Source organism: Fistularia commersonii, chromosome 27, assembly GCF_037954325.1.
Source record: "Fistularia commersonii isolate RoL2024-O1a breed Wild chromosome 27, RoL_Fcom_v1.0, whole genome shotgun sequence".
In the NCBI taxonomy this organism is placed as follows: Eukaryota; Metazoa; Chordata; class Actinopteri; order Syngnathiformes; family Fistulariidae; genus Fistularia; species Fistularia commersonii.
In genome coordinates, this window is record NC_141310.1 from 3,443,840 (window position 1) to 3,467,450 (window position 23,611).

Sequence of the window (23,611 nt, forward strand, 5' to 3'; positions counted from 1 at the left end):
ATCATTAAAACAAACATTGGACGAACGTGATCCTTCGGGGAGGAATCGAGAAACAAAAAAAAAAAAAAAAAAGAGGGCTTTCGCGAAAGCTCATCATTCAAAAGTCCATTTGTCATGGTGACAAGCGGCGCTGGAAAGAAAACGGGTTCACCTTTAGCGCTTTTCGCATCCCGGGGAATACATAAAGTCATCAGTTTAATGTTTGCACGCTTTAACCTGTCGTCCATAAATTCATGGAATACAGACGGTTTGTTCCGGATAGCCCCGTCCTCCTGTCAATTCACCCAGAGATTATGAGAAATACAACTTTTCCATTGCTAACAGTTTTTCATTCGGCTAAAAATAGAGGCTGCGCAAGGAGTTTATATTATTATTACCTCAGACAAATTTCAGTCACTTTTGGCTATTTATTTTAAGAACTAAACAACACATCGGTATTTTCGTCCGGGATCTTTCACCGTGGGTCTCTGCAGGGGGGCAGCCGAGGGACTGAACCTGCGGCTCGGCCGTCTGACTCGACAGTAACCCGCCCGGCTGTTCACCTGGATCCTGAGTGGGCAGCGGAGCGTTGCAACTCCATCGGAACTCACCGCGGCAAAACTTAAAAAGTTGGAAAAATAGCCGTCTGGGATTGGTAAACCAGAACTAATCCAATTCACGTCAATTGCAACAAATTTGAAATAGATGTGTGTTTAAGGGAGGTGGGAGTGAATCCCAAAGGGGGGATTTAACATCTGCAATAATGACAAAGGTGGGGTCTAATCTGCAGTCTCTATGATATTATCCCTGTTTGTGTGTGAAACTTTCAGGTGCTACAAATAAACTGTGTACTATTAATCATTTGAGAACAATTCAACCGTCACGCAAATGTGTTCCTTTCATGTTGCCTCTCTTTTTACATGTCATCCATCCAGTTTCTATATTTCTCCAGGAGTCGCTCGTACGTTCGTGGAAGAGGAACCAGGAGAGAAGAGTCAGCAGTGTTCTTAGATCCCCCGTGGCACTTATTTTTTTCTTTTAATGTGTGTGTGTGGAAGTCATGAAAAAAAAAAAATGAGTAGAAAGTGTCTCACAAATCCTTTTTCCTGCACACAAAGTTTTAATAAATAAGGTTATGAAACTTTCAATAAACACCATATGGTCCCGGAGACTCCTCGTTGAGGATCTTCTGGATGGGATTGAGAGTTTTTATTTTCCTTTTTTTTTCTTCTCCCCCCCCTCCACATTTGTTGGATGGCGGAGAGTGCAGAAAGACAGCAAAGATCCACACACATAATGGTCAGTTGGAAGGCAAATTAACTAAAAAGTTTAGCACTTTTGTTTTTTTAAAAATCGGCATTCATTGCGACAAAAGTGGATTATGGTTTACGGTCAAACTGCCGAGCGCTGAACGATGCCTGCGCTCACGCTCCTATGTTTGATTGATGGGCTGTGAATACTCAGCGTGCTTTTCCCAGAATGGGAAGTGCGTCACGAAGAAAAGGCAGCAACTGGTTGAGTGAGCGTCGAGGCGAAGATTCACCGAGGCCTTATCTTGACAAACCAACACGGGACCTGCGGACGCGCCGTGGCCGCCGGCCTCTATTCAACTATTCCAGACAGCAAGCCATCACCGCAGATTCTTCATCATCTCCCTGACAGCCTTTGTTCGCCCACTCGGGGCCAGAATTCAGAGTCCTGCGAGAACGAAGCCAGGGATTCACTGCGGTGGCTTTCATTCTGAGAATAGCTGAAACGGCCAAACCCGCTAAAACAGGGGTGGAGATACATTACTGAGGAAATCGTCATAACATTGGTTTGGAGGCATCTTTGCAGGGGTGGTGCAGCGGTTAGCGCTGTCGCCCGCTAGTCAGCTGGTGCCTTTCTGTGTATCCGCGTGTTCTCTCCCTGCGGATTTTCCACTGTGTGATCAGGTTTCCACCCATAAATCAAAAATAGAATAAAATGCCATCTTTGATTTATTAATTATCTTCAGGGGGGAAAAAAAAAAAAAAAAAAAAAATCAAATCCATGACAGGAATAATTGCATCAGTCTACTGTCACTCACACAGATGCACAGAGTACCCGCATACCAAGCCAATTCACCAAAGATCTTGGAAATGTTGAGCAGATAGGATTGGCGGACTTCAACTCTCCCTAAGCCCTGCATTCCTGTTTGGAGGAGATCCATTTTCATCTTGAAATTAGCTTGTTGATGACTGAAGCTGCTCATTATAGTAGAGCCCGGCGATGGGTCGAACATCAACCCTGCTGGAGTGGTGCATGTCTTAAGATGATGCTCTGGTCACCTTAAATAGCTACGCGCTCGGGCTGTCGCCAGGAGAAATACATTAAAATTCATATTTCGAGTCATTTGTAGTGCAGGATGACAAATGTAGCATTATGCAATCGGACAAAGATGGCGGGCGATGGATGGGAATGAATCAGCATTCATTATAATTTCACAAGTATAAGAGATATAACTCGAAACCCCCGCGGAGCTGGAGAACAGAGAGGTAGTCAATCTCTTTCACCGTGAAAACATCTGGGGAACAGATGGACCGGTCCGATTCATACGGAACGGGTTGTTTTTTTTGGGAGACGCTTGCAGCACAACAGACCAGCGAAGACATCCGCGATGTTCTATATTGTCTCTGAAGCACCGAGGACGAAGCGACAAGCCGAGTCAAAACAAGAAAGGGGTTCTTTACCTGGTGAGCAGATTGTCCAAACGACCAAAGCGACGAGGGGAGCGGGACAGCGGGAAGCAGAAGCACTGGAAAGTCTTGCATCCCAAGGAGCAACCAGGAAACTGTAGCTGGTGTCTTTCTACTAGTCCTGATTGCTGGTGATCAGAAGTGGTGAGTGTTAACCAGGTGAGTGATTGCAGGTGTGTGAAGGAGGGTCATTCTCACCTCCAGGTAATTTAGGGTCACCCTTAAATCTTCTGCGTGCTCTGCGCTGTTGGATGAAGACCTGCTCCCTGTCTTTACCGCAACTTTTCTGACTACATACGGCGTCCAAAACTTTAAAAATGTATGCTAATGAAGCTTTTTTTCCATACAAGCATTCATATAAGACCCAGGCATTTTACGGCCTGCGTGCCACATCCGGCCGGCTAAACTATTTTCTTTGAATATTTTAACAAGTATTTCCAATCAATATTGAATTTAGAAACTCCTTATTTTTTCCTTTTGTTTGTTTCATTTTGTATGGATGATTCCATACAAAATAATGTTGGTACAACGATATGATGAATGGTTTTAAAGTTGAAATAAAATGCCAAAAAAATGTAAATATTTAAATTACAATTTTCATTTCGTTCGATTCACAGGAAACCGAGTTGGCCCGCCAGACAAAATAATTGCCCATCCCTGATTTATACCGATCCTCAGCTGCATCAGGTAGCCAGGAAGGCAGATGCATAGTCTGCGGGTTCAATCCTGCTGTGGAATTCATTTGGGTTCGATCCGTTACCTCTCTGAAGTTCCTTCTCAGAAACGAAACCACAGCGTCTGACCAAATGTATTTAGAGAAATGTAACGCCAGACCGGGGACTAAACCACGCCTGTCTGGATTCGTACAGTCATGGTCTCGATCAGACAACCTGCCTTCTCTTGGAACTACCTGGTCAACCTTCTTTTCTGAAGCACCTCTTGTCCCATCGAGAGGCGGATGGTCGGCGTCCTCAGATTTTTATTTTTTCTGTGTCATCCTTTATACGCTGCGCTAATTCCTTCGCTGTTCTCAGCATTGCCCGTTGATTCTGGTATAAATGCTTATCATGGACCCTGACCACTGCACCCCATCATTATTATTATCATTATTATTGTCATTACTATTATTATTCAGGAAAGTATTTCTTCACACATTTCTTTCATTCATCACACAAAACTTTCATTCATTCATTCATTATCCTTATTCCTGCACTCAGGGTCACGGGGGCACTGCATAAAAGTTATTTTAAAAGACTCTACTTCTTGCAGAAATATTTGTACCTTTAAGCATACTCTGATAAATCCCGGATTGTTGAATTTCAAGCTGTCAACTTTGCAGAGGGTGTCAGAGGTTATTCCACAAAATATTCGCTGGTTTCTCAGGAACTACGAAATGTCTTAATGACTTACTAACCTGGAAATGTTCATTGCAGTTACTAAATATCTGGTTCCGATAACTCATTAATTTCAACATCCTGGACGGAAGTCCAGCTTGGAGTTTATGAATCCCACATCACCGCAAAAAAAGCAACTTAAAATCCTGTTGTTCCAAAAAATGCACAGCTACGCATAGTTCTCCCACTCATTGTGAGTGGGGCGCGGACATCCCAGCGGTTCGAACTTGAACTGTGCCCGTACGCACGTCTGACTACGCGCAGAGCGTCCAAATCCATTTTTTTAGTTCCTGTGAATCATCTCTCATGTCTGCGGTGTCCTGCCGCTGAAGTCAGCGGTACTGCGAGGGGGCGTGTCCGGGAAACTCGAACTACCGGCCACCAAACGTTTGTACGTGGAGATGTCGGATCGGTCCCTCGGACCTCCACGACTGATCTCCACGGAAGGACGAAGACACCGGGAGAAGTTTAAAGTTGATATTTTGAAGGTCTCACTGCAGTAAGGGAAGGTTTATACATATAGATATATATATATACTGCTCAAAAAAATAAAGGGAACACTTAAACAACACAATGTAACTCCAAGTCAATCACACTCCTGTGAAATCATAGTGTCCACTCAGGAAGCAACACAGATTCATTTTGACTTGTTTTAAGGACGTTACATCAAAGTTGGATCAGCCTGGAGTTTGTTTTTACACTTTAATTTTGAGTGTGATTCCTAATCCAGACCTCCATGGGTTGATACAATTGATTTCCATTGATCATTTTTGTGTGATTTTGTTGTCAGCACATTCAACTGTGTAAAGAGCAAAGTATTTCATAAGAATATTTCATTCATTTAGATCTAGGATGTGTTTTTTAAGTGTTCCCTTTATTTTTTTGAGCAGTGTATTTGGTTATATTTGGCGACTTTCTATGTGCTGTTATTGACGATTTAGGCGCAGGAGAAAGAAACGGCCTTTCTCCCAGTCTGCACTTCGGGAATCGTCACGTACACGTTTCGAATCGATTGCGTGGCGCGCCGAGTGATTTATCGATGCCGCCAAAACAGTTGGTTACAAGCTGTTGGGGAAAAAAAAAAAAAAAAAACAATTTAACAAAAGAACACAGGGTTGCAGTTTGGACTTGCGGAGCGAATACCAGCCTTTATGTCCCTTGGACACGGGGCGTCGAGCAGTCGTCAGACAGGCGCAGGTGCTGCGAGCCCACTTCCAACGGCGATGAGCTAAATGTCTCCCTCCAGCCTTCTCTTTCGTCGGCTCCTCTCCGTTTCTCCCCTCAAGGCCTGAGAGAACCATATACTGATGTTATATAAAGTGATCTTAAGATGTCAGCAAGCTTGTCACCAAACAGCTGTTAGGTAATCTATATAAACTTGGAAGCTGAGATGGGAAATTACACGGTGAGGAACCAAAAGCATCAAATAGAATGTTGGCAGTGCGGACGGAGCTTAACTCTCCCCTCTGAAACCACTCCACCATAATCCAACGCCGCTATTGACACTACTGGCAGATTATGTGCGTAGGCCCTTGAATAAAAAGTGATTGTTTCGAGTTATTGTTCCATCTCGCTCGGCGTGCTTGTGTCCACACTGGCCGGGCCAACGTGTACCGACGCCCTTCCAAAGATAACGGGCGAGTCCTGGGTGGCCTGGCTCCGAATTTCACTCCGCCTCTACAGCGGTGGAAATTTACTAATTACATTTACTTTAGTTACTATTTATTTCATTAGACGAGGACTCGAACGGCGGATACTGTGACCAGTTATTAAAATACGAAACGCTGGAGATCAAACCGGTGGTTTGGAGCGGCGCGATCAGGAGTCTGGTTTTAGGTTCCTCGACACTGATTTGATTCTGTATCCTTTGAAAACATGGGTTTAATCATACAGTGTATTTAAAAGCTGTTCTTACGGTATTTAAACTCGTTCAACATGCTGCTTAAATACTGATGTTTCAGAAGCGACAACAGCGGATAACTTCACGGGGTTACTATGAGCAAATTGCTTCGGACGACGATGTTTACGTACAACATTGTGATCTGTAATGGGAGCAGGTGGAGGAGTCTCTAGAGAGGTGGAGGTTTGCTCCGGAAAGGAGAGGAACGAAGATAGAATACTTGTGTTTGAATGAGAGGAACCCATAGGAGGCTACGTGAGGTCGGGATAAAGAAGGTGCGGGATTTGAAGTACCGGTCCACAGCAATGGAGAGTGTGGAGAGGAGGCGAAGACACGCGTGGTGGCAGCGCCGAACGAGAGGAGAAAAGTGTCGGGAATGAAAGGAAAGGTGCAGACCTGCCATGTTGTCCGGTTCGGAAACATTAGCATGGAAGAAGAGACAGCGGGCAGAGCTGGAGGCAGCAGAGGGGAAGATGTTGAGGCTCTCTTTGGGAGTGAGGAGGATGGAGAGGATCAAGAATGAGTCCATCGGAGGGACGGCGAATTACACGTACAGGAGATAAAATAGACCGAGATGGTTTGGATGTGTACAGAGGAGGGACGGTGAAGATCTGGGTAGGAGGATGCTGAGGTTGGAACTGCCAGGCAGGAGGACTGGAGGAAGACCGGAGAGATTTATGGATGGCGTGAAAGAGCATGTGAAGTTAGTCGCTCTGAGAGAAGAGGATTGAGGCAGATGATTGGCTGTGGTGGCCCCTGAAGGGGGCAACACTGTCGATTATATGTATTTATTGCAAAGTACAAGTACAGTAGCCCGGCTAGTAGATTCAGTCTTAGATTGATACCAACAAGGAGCTCCACTGAACGCCACAGGAGGTCTTTCCTACCTGAGGCTATCAGACTTTTTAATTCCTCTTCCCTCAGCCGCAGGGAATCTTCAAACCTTTGTACTTAAGACCTTAAAAGACTGATAGTCTTAACCTTGACAATTTATATTTTATTGTATTTCTTATTCTCCCTCCTTCCTACTATTATTGTTATGTTTTTGCTTGAAACTCTGGCACAACAATTTCCTTCGGGATAAATAAAGTTGTTCTCATCTTATCTCATCATCTCATAGTAATGCAGTACTTTTGCATCCTGGTACGACGCTTGTACTTTAGCTCACGGTCTTAAATACCCGACAAAACACAGATTTTGATTAAGGTCTTTTCGAAATTAATACTTTATTTCCACTTGTGCAAAAAGAAGTTATAGAACCCACCCGACACCTGTATAAGAACAACACAACCGGGAGAACGACAACAAATTCACACACATATAATCACAACCTCGCCGCATAACAGATTATTCATCGGAGGGGAAAAAAAAAAGAAAGAAGATATTTACAGTTTCCTTAACTTTTACAAAACCCATCCCGCGTATCTTTTAGAGAAAGACCGACGTGCCAAGCATAGCGACAGGACTGAGGTAGAATGAAGAAATAAAGTCGAAATACACCGGAAGGAAGTGGCAGAATCGTTTTAGCGTCGGGTCTTTGTCTTTGACCCGCCGTGCAACGCTTTGGGTAACGGGGCTTGACGACGACATGAGGTCAAGGCACAAGCTCGGCGTCATCTGCCGGGTTCTTCGAGCCGGACCGGACGCTCCATCGGGTTTACAGAGGAGCGTTCCTGATGAAACCATTTGTTTGTGCATAAAGGAACTTAATGTGGCGTGATTAAAAAGTGCCTCAGTCCAGTGTGGGAGACACCACAGTGTCTGTCTCTGCAGGCGATGCACTCCGTGCAGCCGGATGAGAGAGCCGGTTGGTAGTCCAGTCTCCGTTTAACGTGTTTCTGTGCCGTAAACACTGGACACATTCATCCGTCTCAGGTGGGGGAGTGAACGCCAATTTTTCAAGAGACGGGGAGGAAGTAAAATAAGCAACAATAAATACAAAACTTACTCTCTGTGATTATTATTAAATACCGCTACCATTCTCCGGGCCCCCCCTGGGAACGTCGTTCTCAACACGACCTCCCTCTGTCACCACGCCAAATCCACACCAGCTTTCATAACAATGGGGCCCCCCGCCGTCCCCATCGCTCACTCAAACACACCCATCTCTCCATCTGACATGAATACAATTTAGACATGATTTGGTTTCACAGTCTAAATTTGCGAAAGTAAAAAAAAAAAAAAAAAAAAAAAAAATGAAAGTGGAGCAAAAGGCTAAGCGGAAGGAGGCAATAAAATATCAGCAATTGAATAAAAAAAAATGTTATTATATATGTTACTTAATTTCTTAAACAAACAAAAACGTCATATATTCTGTACACATTGATTAAATAAAGTGTGATCAGTATACATTCCTGTGTATGAAAACCAATTAAAAAAAATATAATAAGAACATGAATGTAAACATAACTTCTCTAACTCAGAATATTGCATATGTCAAAAAGAGACATCCAGCACCAGCTGTTCAATGCATCATAATTTATAGACATTCGGTGTTCACAGATGAAGCATTTCTAAGAAATGTCTAGATCTGGGCTCGAACCGCGGGAGGCGTGAAGCTCCGCCGACGTACTGGATGAGAATAAATGTCTTTTAGTGGGAGGCTACTGTTAATGAACTAGAGGGGCCAATAGCGTTGCTTCCACTTGGGTGGATGTGGGGGGGTTGGGGAGGGCATGGAGTCCAAACTGCCGGCGCTTCCTTCGCTTCAAGAGCAACTGAGGTGACTGTTGGTTTCTGGGCTTCTTACCGGACGCGTCACTCCCTCACGGCAAAGACGCGGAAGGAGGCTCCCTCCGTGTTGCTCTTGCTGCAAAAGGACAATGGAGAGGACACTGAGAAACCCAGGGAAATTCCAAGAAATATAGCATATCTCATCTATTACGCTACGAAGGAGAAAGGGGTCAGAACCGAAGGTGTCCCGAGGCTTAACCGTCTGCTCCGAAAACATCCAAACCTTCTCCGCGGCGTAACATTACAATTCCACACCCGCATCCTGTATGCAGGCTTTGTGTGAACCGCCGTCCCTCGGCCGAGGAGACCGTGTCAGTAATAATATCATGTCATCTCCGGACGTGTCAACAGCTTTTCAGGAGATACGTTTACGTGACACTTACGGTGACTTGATGGAAGAATGATCAGCACAAAGTGTGTGCTTTCTCTAATCAATAAGCAATATCGTGCGGATTTCCTCTTGGCAGATGACTGCGAGCGTCACAGTTATGTGTCTAGAAGCTCAAAAAGCACATTTTGTTTCCACTTTATCTCTATCTCCGGTGTGTTTCATGAGAACGGTCCATTCGATGAAACCTGTTGTAGCTGCAGCCAAGCCCGATCATTAAGAGTCCGATCGCGGCGTTCTCGTCTTCAAAACAACGTCCGCCGAAAGCCGTTGTGGATCTCTGTTGCCGTGTTACTGCCGTCCACATTTCCGTCCACAGATTGTTCCCTTGATGACTTTGTGATTAGTTCATTCATCAAGAGGCCCGGACGCTTTGCCACGATCAATAATCACGATCGGCCCGCGTGCCCGGTATCGGATCGCACATAATTGCGCGTATTGGAAAGTTGCTAATAAAACGATACACGGCATTTAGGTTTGTCCTTGAGTAACCGGATAAGCCGTGATTACTCCCCCAGTAGCCGTCCAAGTTGCCCGGGCCCGCGGGGGATGTTGGCACGCTCCGCTTTGACTTTGGCCCGGACGTTTATTGACCCCCTAGCCCGATGCCCCGAGAGGAGCCTTCGCAGCTCCGATTAGATTTCAGAGTCGTCCGGCCCGGGTCCCGTTATTCTGAGCGCTCAGCACTTTGTACGGTCGACTGAGAAGGCCTGGGTAAAGAAAGCAAAGATTCCATGTGTGGCCCGTCCGCACACCAAACCGCACCATTACTCTTAAAACTACACACGCCTGCAGCGTCGGCCACAAGGGCTCCACTGCCCGAGGGCTTCGTCCACCGGAAGCGGCCACGGATACCAGATGGACGTAAGAGGCATGGTGTGCATGCGAGGAGCCCACTTCACCTCGAGAGACATAAATCAGGGCAGGACCTTCCACGGATACATTTCAGGCATGTAGGACTCAATGCATCGTCTCAGCCGGGCCTTGAGATTTCGATCGTCGCGCTACTTTCGGTCCAGTAGTAAAGCCTGAGCTTCTTATCCGCTCGTGAATTTGGATCTGGCTGGCTTAGCATGTGCAACCGCATTGCGCTTTCATTTTAAGCTACATTTTCGACTGCGTTATTAGACATCGGAAACCGCTCGGGCAGTTGGCCGGTAAAGTTACCTCCGTTTCATGCAGTTAAAGTATTTCCGCTCCGGGTCGGTTTAAGTGGGGAAACAACTTGTTACCTTTACTTTTCAACTTCTATTCATGGCACGCTTAAATCATTGATTTTTGCTGCAACAATTTTTCAAAGAAGTGCGTCAAAAACCAGAAGCAAAGAATCGCATTGGCCCCACACTCTTGCACGACGGGGCAATTTTCACTGTTCTCGTAAATGCAAGGCAGAAAACAGCACATCCCATAAACTTCCATCATAAAACTGGAGAATGACTGGAAATGCCCTGGGGGTAAAGCGAAGCTGGATTTTCCTTCTTTTTTTTATGTCTCGAGCAAAAGAAAAGGATGAAAAGTTGAGAATTTTTGTTTTTAAGATAATCCAAACCACCGGACGCCAGTGGCCTTCCCGCTCCGAGTGTCGGGAACACTCAGTCGCGGCAGCCAAAGGAAAAACACAAAGAATGAGCGGTACCTTTCAGACTGGATGCCGTTTTTCAGGACGCCAACGTAATTCTTTCTCTTGTCCAGAGGCAGGACGTCCACAAACCCGCCGTCTGCGCTGATCACCCCGGCGTGGACGGCCGCTTTGCAAATACTGGAGCTCTGCAAGGACAAGGAGGATCGCGCTTTGATTTGTGCATTCTGCGCGGAAACAGCTCTCACAAACACATGCGGCGCAAGCAAATGACGGTGTTATCGGAACTCTCCGCCATCAACGCAATAAGAGAAAGGGTATCATTTGGAAGAGAGGAGTCCTTTCAGCGGAGTCTCGGGAAACATGTTGAATCCGCGCCAGAGCACTTCCAAGCTGCTTTCTTGTTGGTTTTTCCTTTAATTTGTCAGCCGTCAGCACATACGCGCTGATACACTCGCATATGCGAGCGGTTGTTCCAGAGCCCGAGCCAGAAGTCTGTCTGCAGCGCAACAGATCATGAGCTCTTATCAACAGACCGGAGCTGGCTTATTCATTTTCAGTCCAAACACAGATCACACTGTCCATACACCCGTCCAGCCTTTTCCAGTCACACGTGTTATGTCTCATAATCTAGCTAACATTCAGCCACGACTGAGCTGGAGAAACATACTCTTGGCCTCCTTTGCTGGGAGCCACATGGCCGCCTGACTTTCTGACCGTCGGTATGGAAGCGCCGACGATCCGGGATCTCCGGGGAACCGCGAGACCCCGTTTACGTCCGCGTAACTTAATGTGACTGAGCTTTGCGGGAACTCTAAAATGAGCCATCTGACAAGTTTAGTCTGCAGGGGTGAGCGAGCGAGCGAGCCCCCTCTCCTCCCCTGTCACCGTACCTGACACTCGCGTGATGGGGTGCGTGATGGGGTGCAAACCAGCCTTCTTGAAGCCTGGCAGCCTTATTCCTGGCAGCCTTCTCGGCCGACTTGGTCGGTTTTTCTCTGGGAGCCTCGCCACGATGCCGGTACTTTCTAAACCGCTCGATGAGCCCTATCCTACTCCGAAGAGAAGAGCCCGTGTCACGTTGACCGCTGCTTTGACATTTTGGTGTAAAAGCAAGTCCGGGTTGAAGCAGAAGGCAGGATTCCGGACGGGACCCCTACATTTTTGGATAAAGAGATCCATCGGCTGCCATCCGAATCCCATCTCCGACTCAACAAAAACACAGATGGCCTACACCGATGCCCTGTACCTCATGTATATTAGGAATAAGACGCCCGATGGAAAACCGCGAGCCACGCTTTTCACCATGAAGTCAGTTCCTAGAAGCGTTCCTGTCAGACTTTCTGAGAAGCTCGACACTGACGGCTGCTGGGTCGCGGCCCGCTCGGCCCAATTTCACGCCATCGCTGTTCACCACCGCTGCCAGCGTCTCCATTAGAGGGATCTTCCTGCAGCACCATGAGCTCACCAACCCGTTATAAAGGAAAACATCAAGGTGGAATCTAATAGGCAAGCAGCTTCTGGACAGTGCATACTAGTTCACCCAAAGTCATGACTTAATTACTAATGTATTCCTGGCAGTATGAAGTCGGGTGTTAGTCATGATTCTTTGTAAGTGGCCTTCCAGAAAAAACATGTATCACGGAGACTGAAATTAGAAATGCACGTCGACTCAAAGTAAACAGAGTAACTTACATCGGTGTAGATGGTGTTCCCGATCACCGGTGACCAGTAGGACGGCTGGTTTTTGCAGTTGGCCGGACAGGAGATTCTGCGAGATCAACCGGACAGTCAGTGTTCAGAGCGCTAGGTTTCTACATTTCACACCTTCTATTTCCACTTTAAAAATCCAAACGAATGAACGAATGACGTGACTTGGTCTCAAACTAAAACTTCAGCCTGAGGTGTTGAAGTGGATGGATGGATGTTTTTTTATATCGGCGTGTTACAGTGTCAGCGGAGTCACCTGGGGCAGTGAGAGAAGGGCTTTTTGAATGGGCAGATCTCAGCCACCGTCGTGTAACAATCCACGCTCATCTCTGTTGCGGAGACAGGTGAGATTACATTTCCGCTTGTCATGCTATGAGTTCACATTGAATCGGCGCTTAAAGTAAACCACTTACCTTCCACTTTGGCCACTACGAACGCATTTCCTGGTTTATATTTACTGCAAAGAAAGGTGCACAAGTATGTGTGTCATCACTTTAAAAACAAGGGGGTAAAAATCCAGTATTATACAGAATGCAAATGGAATGCAAAAAGTTGTACGCACCTGAGGGACTCGACACCATTTTTCGTGGCTCGGACAAAGAACGGAAACTTTTCCATTCTTGTGACGTCCACCAGGCCTCCGTTGTTGTCGATGACGCCGAAGTGGATAGCGGCGCGGCAAATACTCGATTGCTACAAGGGTGAAAACAAATAAACACTTTTAAAATGTTTGCTCGCATGATAAAACACACGACGCCTCGCTTTAGTAGCGGAGAAACCCACCACATCGTAGTAGACGGTCCCCCAGACTTTGCCTTTTTTATTCAGACAGTTAGCAGGACAGAAATATCTGGAAAAAAAAAATATGAAATGAGTTGAAATGGAGGAAATTATGAAGAGATTTTAAATGCAAATAAACTGACCTGTTGCAGGTTGCTCCTTTGCACTTATCCCGTAGCCTGGTCTCACACTTGATGCTCTGAGCTGCACGATATAAACACATATCATGAGGGAAAAAATGCCAACGGTGTTAAAGTTGGTGTTCCTTTGGTTCCTGTAATTACCCAGGAAAGTGTTGCTGGGGCTCTTTCCAGGCGGGGCTCTCGGGGTGAAAGGCTTGGACTCCGGTTTCTTCGGAGTGGAAGGTTTGGGTCTCGGAGCGGGTCTGGCGGTGGTGCGCGGCGGGAGCGGCACCTGGGGCTTCTCCACCTCGTTCATGTCCTCGGTCTCGGAGCGCTGGGAGTCTGCGGTCGAAACGGCGGACGGATTCTGGCTCGGTAACGCGTTCCGTGTTTACATCTCGGGACGGGGAACCGCGCGGCTCTCACTCACCTTTATAACACAGGTTATTCCGACAGCCTCCTCCATAGCTGGGGGGGCACTGGGAACACGGGCGGCCGTGCTGGTAAGGGGCTTCCCCGATCCAGTTGCCCCTACACGATAAGCAAGAGGAGTCAAAATTTGTCATCGCGGGGCCTTGAACGAGGCCTCGCGATGACGTCAACGCGATTAGCCCACGGTCCAGGCGTTATACTGCACCCTCCCCGAAAACCCTTCTCATTGTCTGCGAGGCAATTACATCCCGCGGGCTGTCGGGAAAACAAACGCCTGCCCGGCCCTTATTTTTCTTTCCCTATGTTTCATTATTATTTTTCTATTCCGACTTCTGGAGGAATTTTAATGGCCCAAAGATGTCGTAAAGCGTCTCGGGCCGAACAGGCGGCCGCGAGTTTTCGAACCCGATTAGAAAAAGCGCGCCGGCAGTTCTCGCGGGGCGAAAACGTCAATAACCTGTGACAAAGGTGTCGGCCCAACACGCAGAAATGTTGATCTTACTTCGGGGAATAGTTGCACACGAGGTAAACGGCGTTCTCCCAGGTTTCTCCCCACACATTCATCCTTGGACATATGTGCACGGCGCAGCCCACGCGGCTAGTGGTTGCCCAGACCAGCTGTAAAAGGGAGAAATGGAAGAATGGCCAGCGTCAGCGCAAACAATAGCAGAGTAGAACCGACGGCCTGTGTTTATCGGGGTCTGCGAGTCCCCCGGACACAACTAGTTGCCGGCCGGACGGCGGCGTCTCGTTTGGTTACCGCAGTTCAGACGTTCATCCGTCTGAGGTCAAATAAAACGGCCCCGTTAAACAGAAAGCGTCTGCGGCGGTGTTGCAGATGAATGATGTGCCACTTGACGGCGAATACAACACAGCTCGCTCCAAGGCTCCTCCCTCGCTTTCCTCCCATCTCTCAAACATGTGTTCTCTCCCTCCTCAGGAATGTTCATCTTTTTTTATTTTTTTTTTCCTGGTACAGTTCAAGGCCGCTGGAAGCGGTGAGTCAGCACATAGAGCGACGCGCGCCGAGACGCTCGTCGAAGCGGCGCGCGATTTCACGATTTTCTCTTTCTACAGGGGGGGCTCCGGCGCCCTCCCCGCGCCCCGGGGCGAAGGATTTTCGGAGTATCCCTCCGGTGACGGCGGATCCGGATAGACAAGGTGAAGATGCTGAGGTTTGGGACCGTCCCCGACCCCTAACCCTCTTCTGTACAGCATCTTTAGAGGAATCCAGGTCAGGCAGAGAGGGATGTCTGGTGGTTCTGGAAATGACTACCAGATGGCACCTATCGGGTTTCAGGGTGAGGGCTGAGGGAGGAGGCTGAAAACTCATCCCGGCAGCTACAAAGTAAAACGTGAGGGAAGGAGCGTCAAGCTCCCCTTTCCTTCTCATCGACCCTTTTTTTGCCAATACCCTCAGTTTTCGGTCTTTCCCCCTCCGTCGGAATGACATCAAGAAGCTACCGCGTTCGCGGCGGCTTGTAAAACCTCCACCCTTCCACATCCTCAGATACTGTGAAATATCTGACCTGCGGTGCATTCCTGACCGGGGCGAAATGTGTCTGGGCAACATGCGAGAGTAAAAATAGTAATATAATAGAGACAAAGTGGTTCGCTGAAAAGGAGCTGGGTAATGAGCTTCTGGTCTAGAAATAGACTTTCCAAATTGGGTGTAAACATCCTTCTGGAGGCTGCGGCGAGCACCGATCGGGATCCGACGCGGATTATTTTGCCTCGGGGTGATTCTCCCGAGCCGCGCGGTTGGGGGGGGGGGGGGGGGGGGGGGGGGCGCCGAGCGCTCACCTGGGTGTAGTGCGTGCACATCGGCCCGGAGCAGCGCTCGGGGCACCAGGGGTTGCACTCATGGGGGTAAGGATAGGTGTAGTCTTTCACCTCGTCGTACCAGGCCTGGACGTGGAAGGCGGGGGAGCGGTATCTGTGGGGGCCCGTGCACACAGACACACACAGACCCAAACAAACACACACACACACACACACACACATAGACACAGACAGTAGGCTCAGTCACAAGCAAGGGTGGGTGGCAAAGGGGAAATATGGGAAGGAGCTGCCAGGTGCTTTGGCCAGACGCTGCGTGAAGCTCCCTGCCCTGTCCCCTCCGTGACAGGGGGGAAATAAAATCAGGTTTGAAAAAACAAAGAATCAAAACAAACCTAAACACGGCCGCTCACCCGACAAACCAGCTCCAGGCCTTATTATAAACATCGCTTTTTACGGTACTGAAAAGTGCTGAGCTTATAAATGGGGGGAGTGGAAAAAACGGACTCCACACTGGGACCGCTGGCACGGGAAGAAAAGAGGGGGGGGGGACGAGGGGGAGCAAAGGGGCTGTGAGAATGAGAGCAGATTCCTGGAAAGGCACCTGCTGTGATAGCCGTGCTCCGTCATACACAGAGGCTCACTGTGTCTGCTCTCTGCTTGGACACACACACTTATTTACACATAAACCTCAATACAAAAGAGCTGACTCGGCCTGGGTGTTTGTACCTCCCACGTATGGGATGTATTCTGGCGCGGAGCGGGGCCGTTGCGGGGAAGCAGCTCATCCACAGGGTGTTGAAACCAACAGAGACTAGAATCAACTGCCTCTGGTTTTAGTGCAATGAATGCGAAATCCTGTATTTACCATATGTATCATTTCATCGAGAGATTTTCACTTTCTAAAACGGCAGGAAATGAAATATTGTATCTGGTATTGCAATAAAGCCAGGATAACCGCTTACTACCTTTAACTTCATTATGATAACATCAAACTAGCTGTTAACTCAACATTAATACAGTTAAGTTTAGTATTCCAGCGCTTCAACTCGATGAATCCGTTCGATCACAAATGAGAACTTAATAGTTACTAAAGCAAGAAGAAGTACGAGAAAAATAGAAGTAGAGAATTTAGGAAAAGAGACACTAAGGTGAAGAGAAACTCTGACAGGCAGCCGCCCGAGACAGCGCCGGAAGTGAGAAGGTTATAAACAAGGTTATTGCTGGTTACCGCCTCTGTGTTCACCATCGCAAGCGATGCAGGTCACCGACGCGTGATCTCACCTGCCCCAGTGGACGGCCAGGTTCTGTCCGATGGACATGAGGAGGTCCTGGGGTCCGTGGTCCCACTGGCACACCTCGGCCCAGTGGCTCGCCGACCTCTCCAGTTCATCATCCCACACCTGCGGAGCGGAGAGAAGAAGAGGATGACCTCCGACGTTCACCTGCCGCCTCCGCGGGAGCGCGGAGGGGCAAATAATCCCCATCTTGTCCTAACCCGCAACCTGCCCGGAGGCCCTCTCCGCCTGCGCTTCCTCCCTGCCCGGCGAGTCGAAAACCGAGCTGGATGCAAACACAACATCCACCTTAGACAGTGACATCTGAGCGGAGCAGCTGGCGCCTGGCGCCGGGCCACTACAAATCTCCAGTAATCCCAGTTGAATTATCCACATTTCCTGAGCGGGTTCCTCCGCAGCAGCGGAGAGGGTTTGAAAGGAGAGAAGACACCTGACTCGTACTACGCAGGAGGAGGAGGAGGGAGGGCCGCGCACAACATGGCTCTCAAAGCACATCTCCTCAGTAAATTTCCAGCCTTTTGGTGGTCGCTTACACATGCATACACAGACACCTCTGTAACCCCATACAATAACACACACACACACACATAAGCCTGGTCAGTGGAATTTGAGAAAGAGTAAAACCTTCAGACGCTTTTCCTACTCGACTGGAACCGCACTCCAGGGACGCACGCCACCTTTGCCTCTCTCCTCTGAACGGATCTCAGTCACCATCGACGATCCCTCCTCTTCCTCACCGACCGAGGTCTTCCAATACCCTCCCTCTCCCTCCCCCTAAAATCCCCCTCTGGCCCCGAAGACTTATTCTCTCTATCCTCCGCTGACCCCACTTCCTCCTGCTTGCTTCCTGTCTTCAGAAGCGCTGAGCTGTTTGCATTTAGGACAGAGACGGCTCTTGTAAAAAATGTGACCGCGTGTTTCCAGCGACCCTTTTATAGAGCTGACACGTTACATTAATTCTATTTTCGGGGGGGGGGGGTCATGATAGCAGGTCTCACCATGTACTCCATGTTGGAAGCGGCGGGGTACACGGCGCCTCTCAGCTTGTTGTGCAGCTGGATGATCTCCTCCTGGTCCGACCAGCGGATGGCCCGTCGGCTGCGGTTGCCGCCGGCGCTCGCCCGGCCCGCTTCTTCTTCGTAGCGGCCGAGGAGCTGCCGGAGCTCCTCGGAGTCGGGCAGGAAGAGGGGAGCCACGCTTCCGGCGCGGAGGAGCAGCAGGACGGGGATCCAGGCTGCCGCGGCGAATGTCATCGTGACACGGACGGGAGGAGACGGGCCTTGACGCGAAAACGGGCTTCTTCGGCCAAAAAATCTGCAGGGGGAGGACATGTTTAGTTTTGGAAGCTGTGACGGAGACACATCCTGATGGGGTTACACATACACAAGGAAACAGTTTAGCCGTATTAAAAGCATCAGACCGGGTTAAATAGTCCACACGGAGGGATCGAATTACTCAGGTTTGACGCGCCAGCTGATTAAACCCAGATGAATGTGGTGTTACCGGTTTACTAGAAACACCGTCCGATAGCGGCCCGACTGACCGATACGACCCCCCTTTTCAGTGAGATGTTGTTTTATTTGGTCGGGGGTTTGCCGGGTCTAGGGGGCAAACAACAACATCCCATCTGTGACCGACCACCTCGTGCACGGCGAGGAGGCCTTCTTTCGACCGGTTCTGATTGTTTTCTGAGGAAATGGAGAGGCGGAGAGGACGGGGAGGAGGAGGAGACGGGCCCGGGTTCAAGTCAGGTTGACTCCTGGTTGGGCCATCCCTGGGAGAAACAGCGCATTCCTGCTCCGTCCTGTGTTTTGGTAATCTGCCGCGCTCTCGCCCTCCCTCTGGACTCGAAGGGTGGAGGACGTCCAGGGCGAGAGGGGAGACACAACACCGGCAAACTTTGCAGGAGGAGGAGGAGAGAGAAAAAGCAGCAGCCGGTCAGAGGAGGAAAGAAAATAAACCCGGTTCTAGCGAGCACTGGTCGCTCTTATCCTTGAATCCCTTCACCTCTCTACCCCTCCCTCCATCCTCCGGGGCTGAATAGGCGGCTTGAGGTCTGGCACCGGCTCTGTGTCAACACGGCGTGCCAGCTCCGGGCACGGCGAGCCAGCGGGCAGCAGAAGCGCCACGCCCTGCTCCTCCGCCCGTGCCCCTCTTTTCACACCGAACCTCGAGCGGCTCCTCCGCCCGGGCCCTTCTCACACCGCTCCTGAATTCAATACCAGAGTGACAGACGGGGGCAGAGGACGCCTGACACATGCGCGTATCCGCGTCCCCCCCCCCCCCCCCCGGCACCGCACGCCGGGGCCCGCGGGAACCCTCCTCCACCGGTGGACCCCCGCCTGGCATGACCTTTGCTTCACCTCCACACCCGCTCGTACGCAAACACAACTCTGCGTGATTTAAAAAGCACCATCACAGACTTGCATGACATTTTCACAAACCCTTTATAAATCAACATTCAGAGGACGTCTTTTTGTTGTTATTTTCACCTCTTTCCCCCCTCTCTTGCTCTGCTTGCTTTGCGGTGAGATTGTTATAAACATGATGCTTTTAAAAGAAGACTCGTGGAGGTTTTACTACAAATTAAAAGGAGCGAAAAAGCTCCGGGATCAGCAGATGGGATATTCCAAATATGCAAGTTGCAAAGCAGAAAAAGGACTCACCTCTGCTTTCCTCCGTTACAATCCGGCTGCGTGAGCGGCGTTTTCCTGCAGGCACCGGAGGGATTTGGTTTTTTATTTTATTCCTGTGGGAGGAAGAGGAGCTTGGGCTGCCGCTGCTTCTGCTGCTGCTGCTGCTGCTGCTGCTGAGGCTCAGAGGAACTGTGTCTGCGTCTCTGCTGCACGGAGGCCCTTATATAGAGAAAGGACCACTCAGGACCGGAGGAAAAAATTACTGTCTCTCCTTACCCCCTCCCTCCCCCCTCCTCAACACACACACACACACACACACACACACACACACACACACACACACATAGAACACACACGGAGGAGGCTGTGTTCCTGGCAAATAAGGCGCAGGCTGACGAGAGGCCCCACGTCAAGAGGAATAAGATCATCTAATTCGCAAATAGTGATTTGCTTCTTTTTATTTCGCCGGATACGTGGGTAGGGCTCGGACACAGCTGAAAGATGCACACACACACACACACACACTGGTTTTTTAGTTGATTTAAAATCCATCCCCTGCTAACATCCTTTATAAAGATGCAACATGGTCGGATGTGCCAAAATGTGTATTTTAACAAATTTTCAGGGGTCCCTTGCAGTTTTTATGGTTTTAAGCCCATGCCACATCAGATCCTGTGTCCACAGCAGAAAAGGAAATAAAATAACACCCAAATATTCAATTACATTTAGACAGCTGTAGTTGCTAGTGAGTTACCGGGCTTACATTTTATATACCCTTCCTGCTGTGTGACAGCCACGTGTCTCCAGATGTTTGGGTTCTGGATGTTTGGGATAAGCTTGAGGATTAGGCACCTCGTGAGAAAGTTCCCCTTCTTCCTGGAGCTAAACGAACGCTTTGACGACACGAAATGTGACTTTTGGAGAAAAGGTGGTGCCGCCCGGGACGGCAGGATGTAGATTTAAGTGCACGAGTACATGACGTCACCTCACACTTTAATATTCAGAGTGATAAAATACAGCATATTCATTAACACTGCAATAGCAATTGAAATACATCATATACCAGTAAAACAACAAAGGGGAGATTTTATAGCCTTTTTTATCATACAAGTACATTTATCTTGTGACTCTTCCTCCTCAGCGATATTCTGGATGTAGAACTTTTATTTGCATTTGGGGTATTTCCAATGTAATCTCACAGAAGGATCCGAATACCCCACCCATTAGCGGCGGGGTTTTAACAACTGTTTGGTTGAAGCTTCCAAAGAGAACATTAAACATAATTATTAGGATCCAAAAATTAAATGTTGGGAGTTTAGCAGATGCGCAATGAAGAATGCTGCAGTACTTATGCGGAACTGAAAGTCGGCTCCAGGGATTTGGGAGTTTCACATGTTATTCGCTGTATACGGGGTGGCATGGTGGTGCTGCAAGAAGGTTTGTATGTTCTCCCCGTGTTCCTCCCACAGTCCAAAAAACATGCAAGAGACTCATCGGACAGGGTGAACCGTTGAACGCCTCTAGTCTATGCAATTTGGGCTACGTGACAAGCGAATGAGCGAGTGAGTGATTGGTAATACGGCCCTGCAATCGAACGCCGCCCCCGAGTGCAGGATAAGCGGTATACATATGATGAATGAATGTATGTTACTGCTTAATGGTTAATGGTCTCAACATGTATAGCGCTTTCACACCTCTAAATGCTTTACATACGACACCGTCTGGAGCCACTGGGGGGGGGGGGAGATCAGTGTCTTGCTCAAGCCTCTCGGATGAGGGGTGAAATGTCTTCAATTGAGGTGCGGTCGCCAAGACGAGGAGATTTCGACAAGAACTCGCTCAAGGATGCTTTGACATGCAGGCAGGAGGAGACGGAATCGAACCACCGGCCTTTAGATTGGAGGGTCGTCCCCAACTGCTGTGACTTCTAAAAAAAGTTATTTCAAATGCTTTTCCAGCAGCCTTTTATCCATCATGCCGGGGAAAGAGTGGTATTTGCCATTTATAACTAGAATTTATTACACGAATACTAGATTACTTACATAAATTAGGAATCTAAAAGCCGGACAGGGGGAGGTCACCCATTTGTGCACCTTCGCAGCTCCCGCATCCCCGGAACGCCGGGGATAATCCAGACCTTCCAGAACGTTTGTCACGTAACAAATCTTTCTCTTCAGCATCACCTACCCTCCCAAATCCGTGCCCTCCTCCTCGTCCCCCCCCCCCCCCCCCGCTACGAGAACAAGCCGACACCGGCAGCGAAAACGAGGAGAGCCTTCTGGAAGAAGGATGAGGATTTTAAAGAAACACCGCTTTCCCCGCTTGTAGGTTGAATTTGGCCTCACATCTAAAAGGATGGATGTTATTACAGACGTGGGTTTCATTGGAGAACTTGGTATTTCTAAGAGGTTCTCCTGTGCAGTTGGATCCAGGCTAGATAACAGTATTAGTGCTCGAACTAACATTTGGGTCTTTAAGGTGATAAATGAGGCGGCGTTGAAAAGGAGCTGGCGCGGGAACAAGAGGCCCATGTGTTCTAAAAACAGGGGTCATCGAGTGTCACAGTCGGGTCTCCTTACTGATGCCGCCGAGGCCTCGCCGCATTGTGACCCAAATAGCTCACATATTATTCTGTCGCAAGCTTGATTTCTGTGCGAAAAATGTCTCGGATATTTACAAGAGCGCGGCCGCCGAGGATTCGGGAGAAAAAAAAAAAAAAAAAAAAAAAGAAAAAAAGGGGGTGTTTAACAGGAAGTCTGGCCCGTCACGCAGCCGCTTTCTTCCCCCCCCCCCGTGTCCCGCGGAGATGCAAGCGAGGGCCTTTTGTGAGATTTTCATGGGGAGGTGGGTTCGACAGAACAAAGAGCAGGAGGGTCAAGCCAGTCTGTCTACTTCGGGGTAATATTATGGGGCGTGTGTGTGTGTGTGTGTGTGTGTGTGTGTGTGTCAGGGCTTGAAGCCCTCAGATCTCCCTCGACACGGGGCCACGCTTTCCTCGAGACTCCTGCCTTCCGCTCCTCTCAACCCCGGACACACATGATGCTACATCCCCTGATGTTCTCCAGACGGCATTATCACCCAGCCAAAGATGCCACCGCGTAGAATTAAAGCAGATCAAGTGAAAGCATGGACGGTTTCCGGGTAAAAACACGCTGTGTTTTTTTATTTACCGAAGCGAGAGCTGAGGATTTAGCCAGCCATCTTGAGAATCCTTAATGCGATCTCTTTTAATTTGTCGTTCCTCCCTGAAGTCTCGTTCTGTCCCGTCCAGCTAGCATCCCTCAGAGAAACTATTATTACAGATGTTTGTATTAAGAACATTGCAAATAACATTTACAGGTCCGGCAGGTTTATAAACGAGTTATTTTTAAAATTTGCACGCGTGGGTTGTCTCGAATACCGAAAAACAGTCGGGAGGACGACAGTCGGACAATGATCGGTCATCTATCATGGTCGGATATTCGTATGAGGCCAAACGGACACCCAACACTTTGCAGCTGATGGCAACGGAGGTTATACACAAGTGCTTTAAAAGCTCTCAAGTCCCAGCCTTGGTTTTCCTTTTTGTAGGCACCAAACACTTGACACAAACACACCATTTGGACACGAGCCTGAAGTGGTCCTGAAAGCTCTGTTATGTGGTTTACTTTTCCTTGGAAACTGAGCACTTGAACGCGATATCGAGGCGCAGGGGGGGGCAGACGAGAACCCGGTGAGAACGGATTCATTCGGAGGAATACTCAAATGGGCTATAAATCTTACAGAGGAGTGATTTATAGTCTAATTTTCACTTCTGGGAATAATCCTGATGAAAAGCCTTGACAACATGTAGCAGTCATGTTGGCGTCTTTGGTAGTTGCCGCTCAAAGAGGTACCATCTCTTGTTAACATCCAACAGATTAAGCAAAACTGCAGTTGGATTTCAGGTGGGACTTATGTTGCTGCATGATCCCAAAAATACCGACACCCCGTTGAAACGTAATTTTTTTTTTTTTTTTTGCATCCACCACACTGCCGGGCCTTCCCGCTCTGCATCGACATTATCGCATTATTGCACTTCGGTCCTCGAGTTTGTTCTAGGTTCCCAAATGTTGAGATTATATGTATCTGGTTTTCGCAGAGACGTACAATAGCAATATTTTACCCCGGGTGGTTTGACATTAG

At 48.6% G+C, this 23,611-nt stretch overlaps 1 protein-coding gene across 1 annotated transcript; it reads right to left on the reverse strand.

Moving 5' to 3' along the window:
- Positions 1-7,197: 7,197 nt before the first annotated feature.
- On the reverse strand, positions 7,198-19,625 carry crispld2 (cysteine-rich secretory protein LCCL domain containing 2). Its single transcript, XM_086175076.1, has 15 exons — positions 19,478-19,625; positions 17,810-18,125; positions 16,798-16,916; positions 15,538-15,670; positions 14,237-14,352; positions 13,733-13,833; positions 13,465-13,644; positions 13,324-13,384; positions 13,184-13,250; positions 12,963-13,093; positions 12,814-12,857; positions 12,657-12,729; positions 12,386-12,461; positions 10,748-10,878; positions 7,198-8,799 (listed from the first exon to the last, which is right to left on the reverse strand). The coding sequence occupies exons 2-15, from the start codon at positions 18,062-18,064 to the stop codon at positions 8,748-8,750; spliced, it is 1,539 nt and encodes a 512-aa protein (XP_086031202.1). The 5' UTR covers positions 18,065-18,125; positions 19,478-19,625; the 3' UTR covers positions 7,198-8,747.
- Positions 19,626-23,611: the final 3,986 nt, after the last annotated feature.

What these genes read in the sequence shown, in the direction of transcription:
- crispld2 (XM_086175076.1), bottom strand. Translation starts at nt 18,064, where the DNA reads ATGACATTCGCCGCGGCAGCCTGGATCCCCGTCCTGCTGCTCCTCCGC. An exon ending in GAATAACCTGTGTTATAAAG is followed by an intron (nt 13,645 to 13,732) that starts GTGAGTGAGAGC and finishes TTTCGACCGCAG; the next exon opens with ACTCCCAGCGCTCCGAGACC. An exon ending in GGACCGTCTACTACGATGTG is followed by an intron (nt 13,094 to 13,183) that starts GTGGGTTTCTCC and finishes TCACCCTTGTAG; the next exon opens with CAATCGAGTATTTGCCGCGC.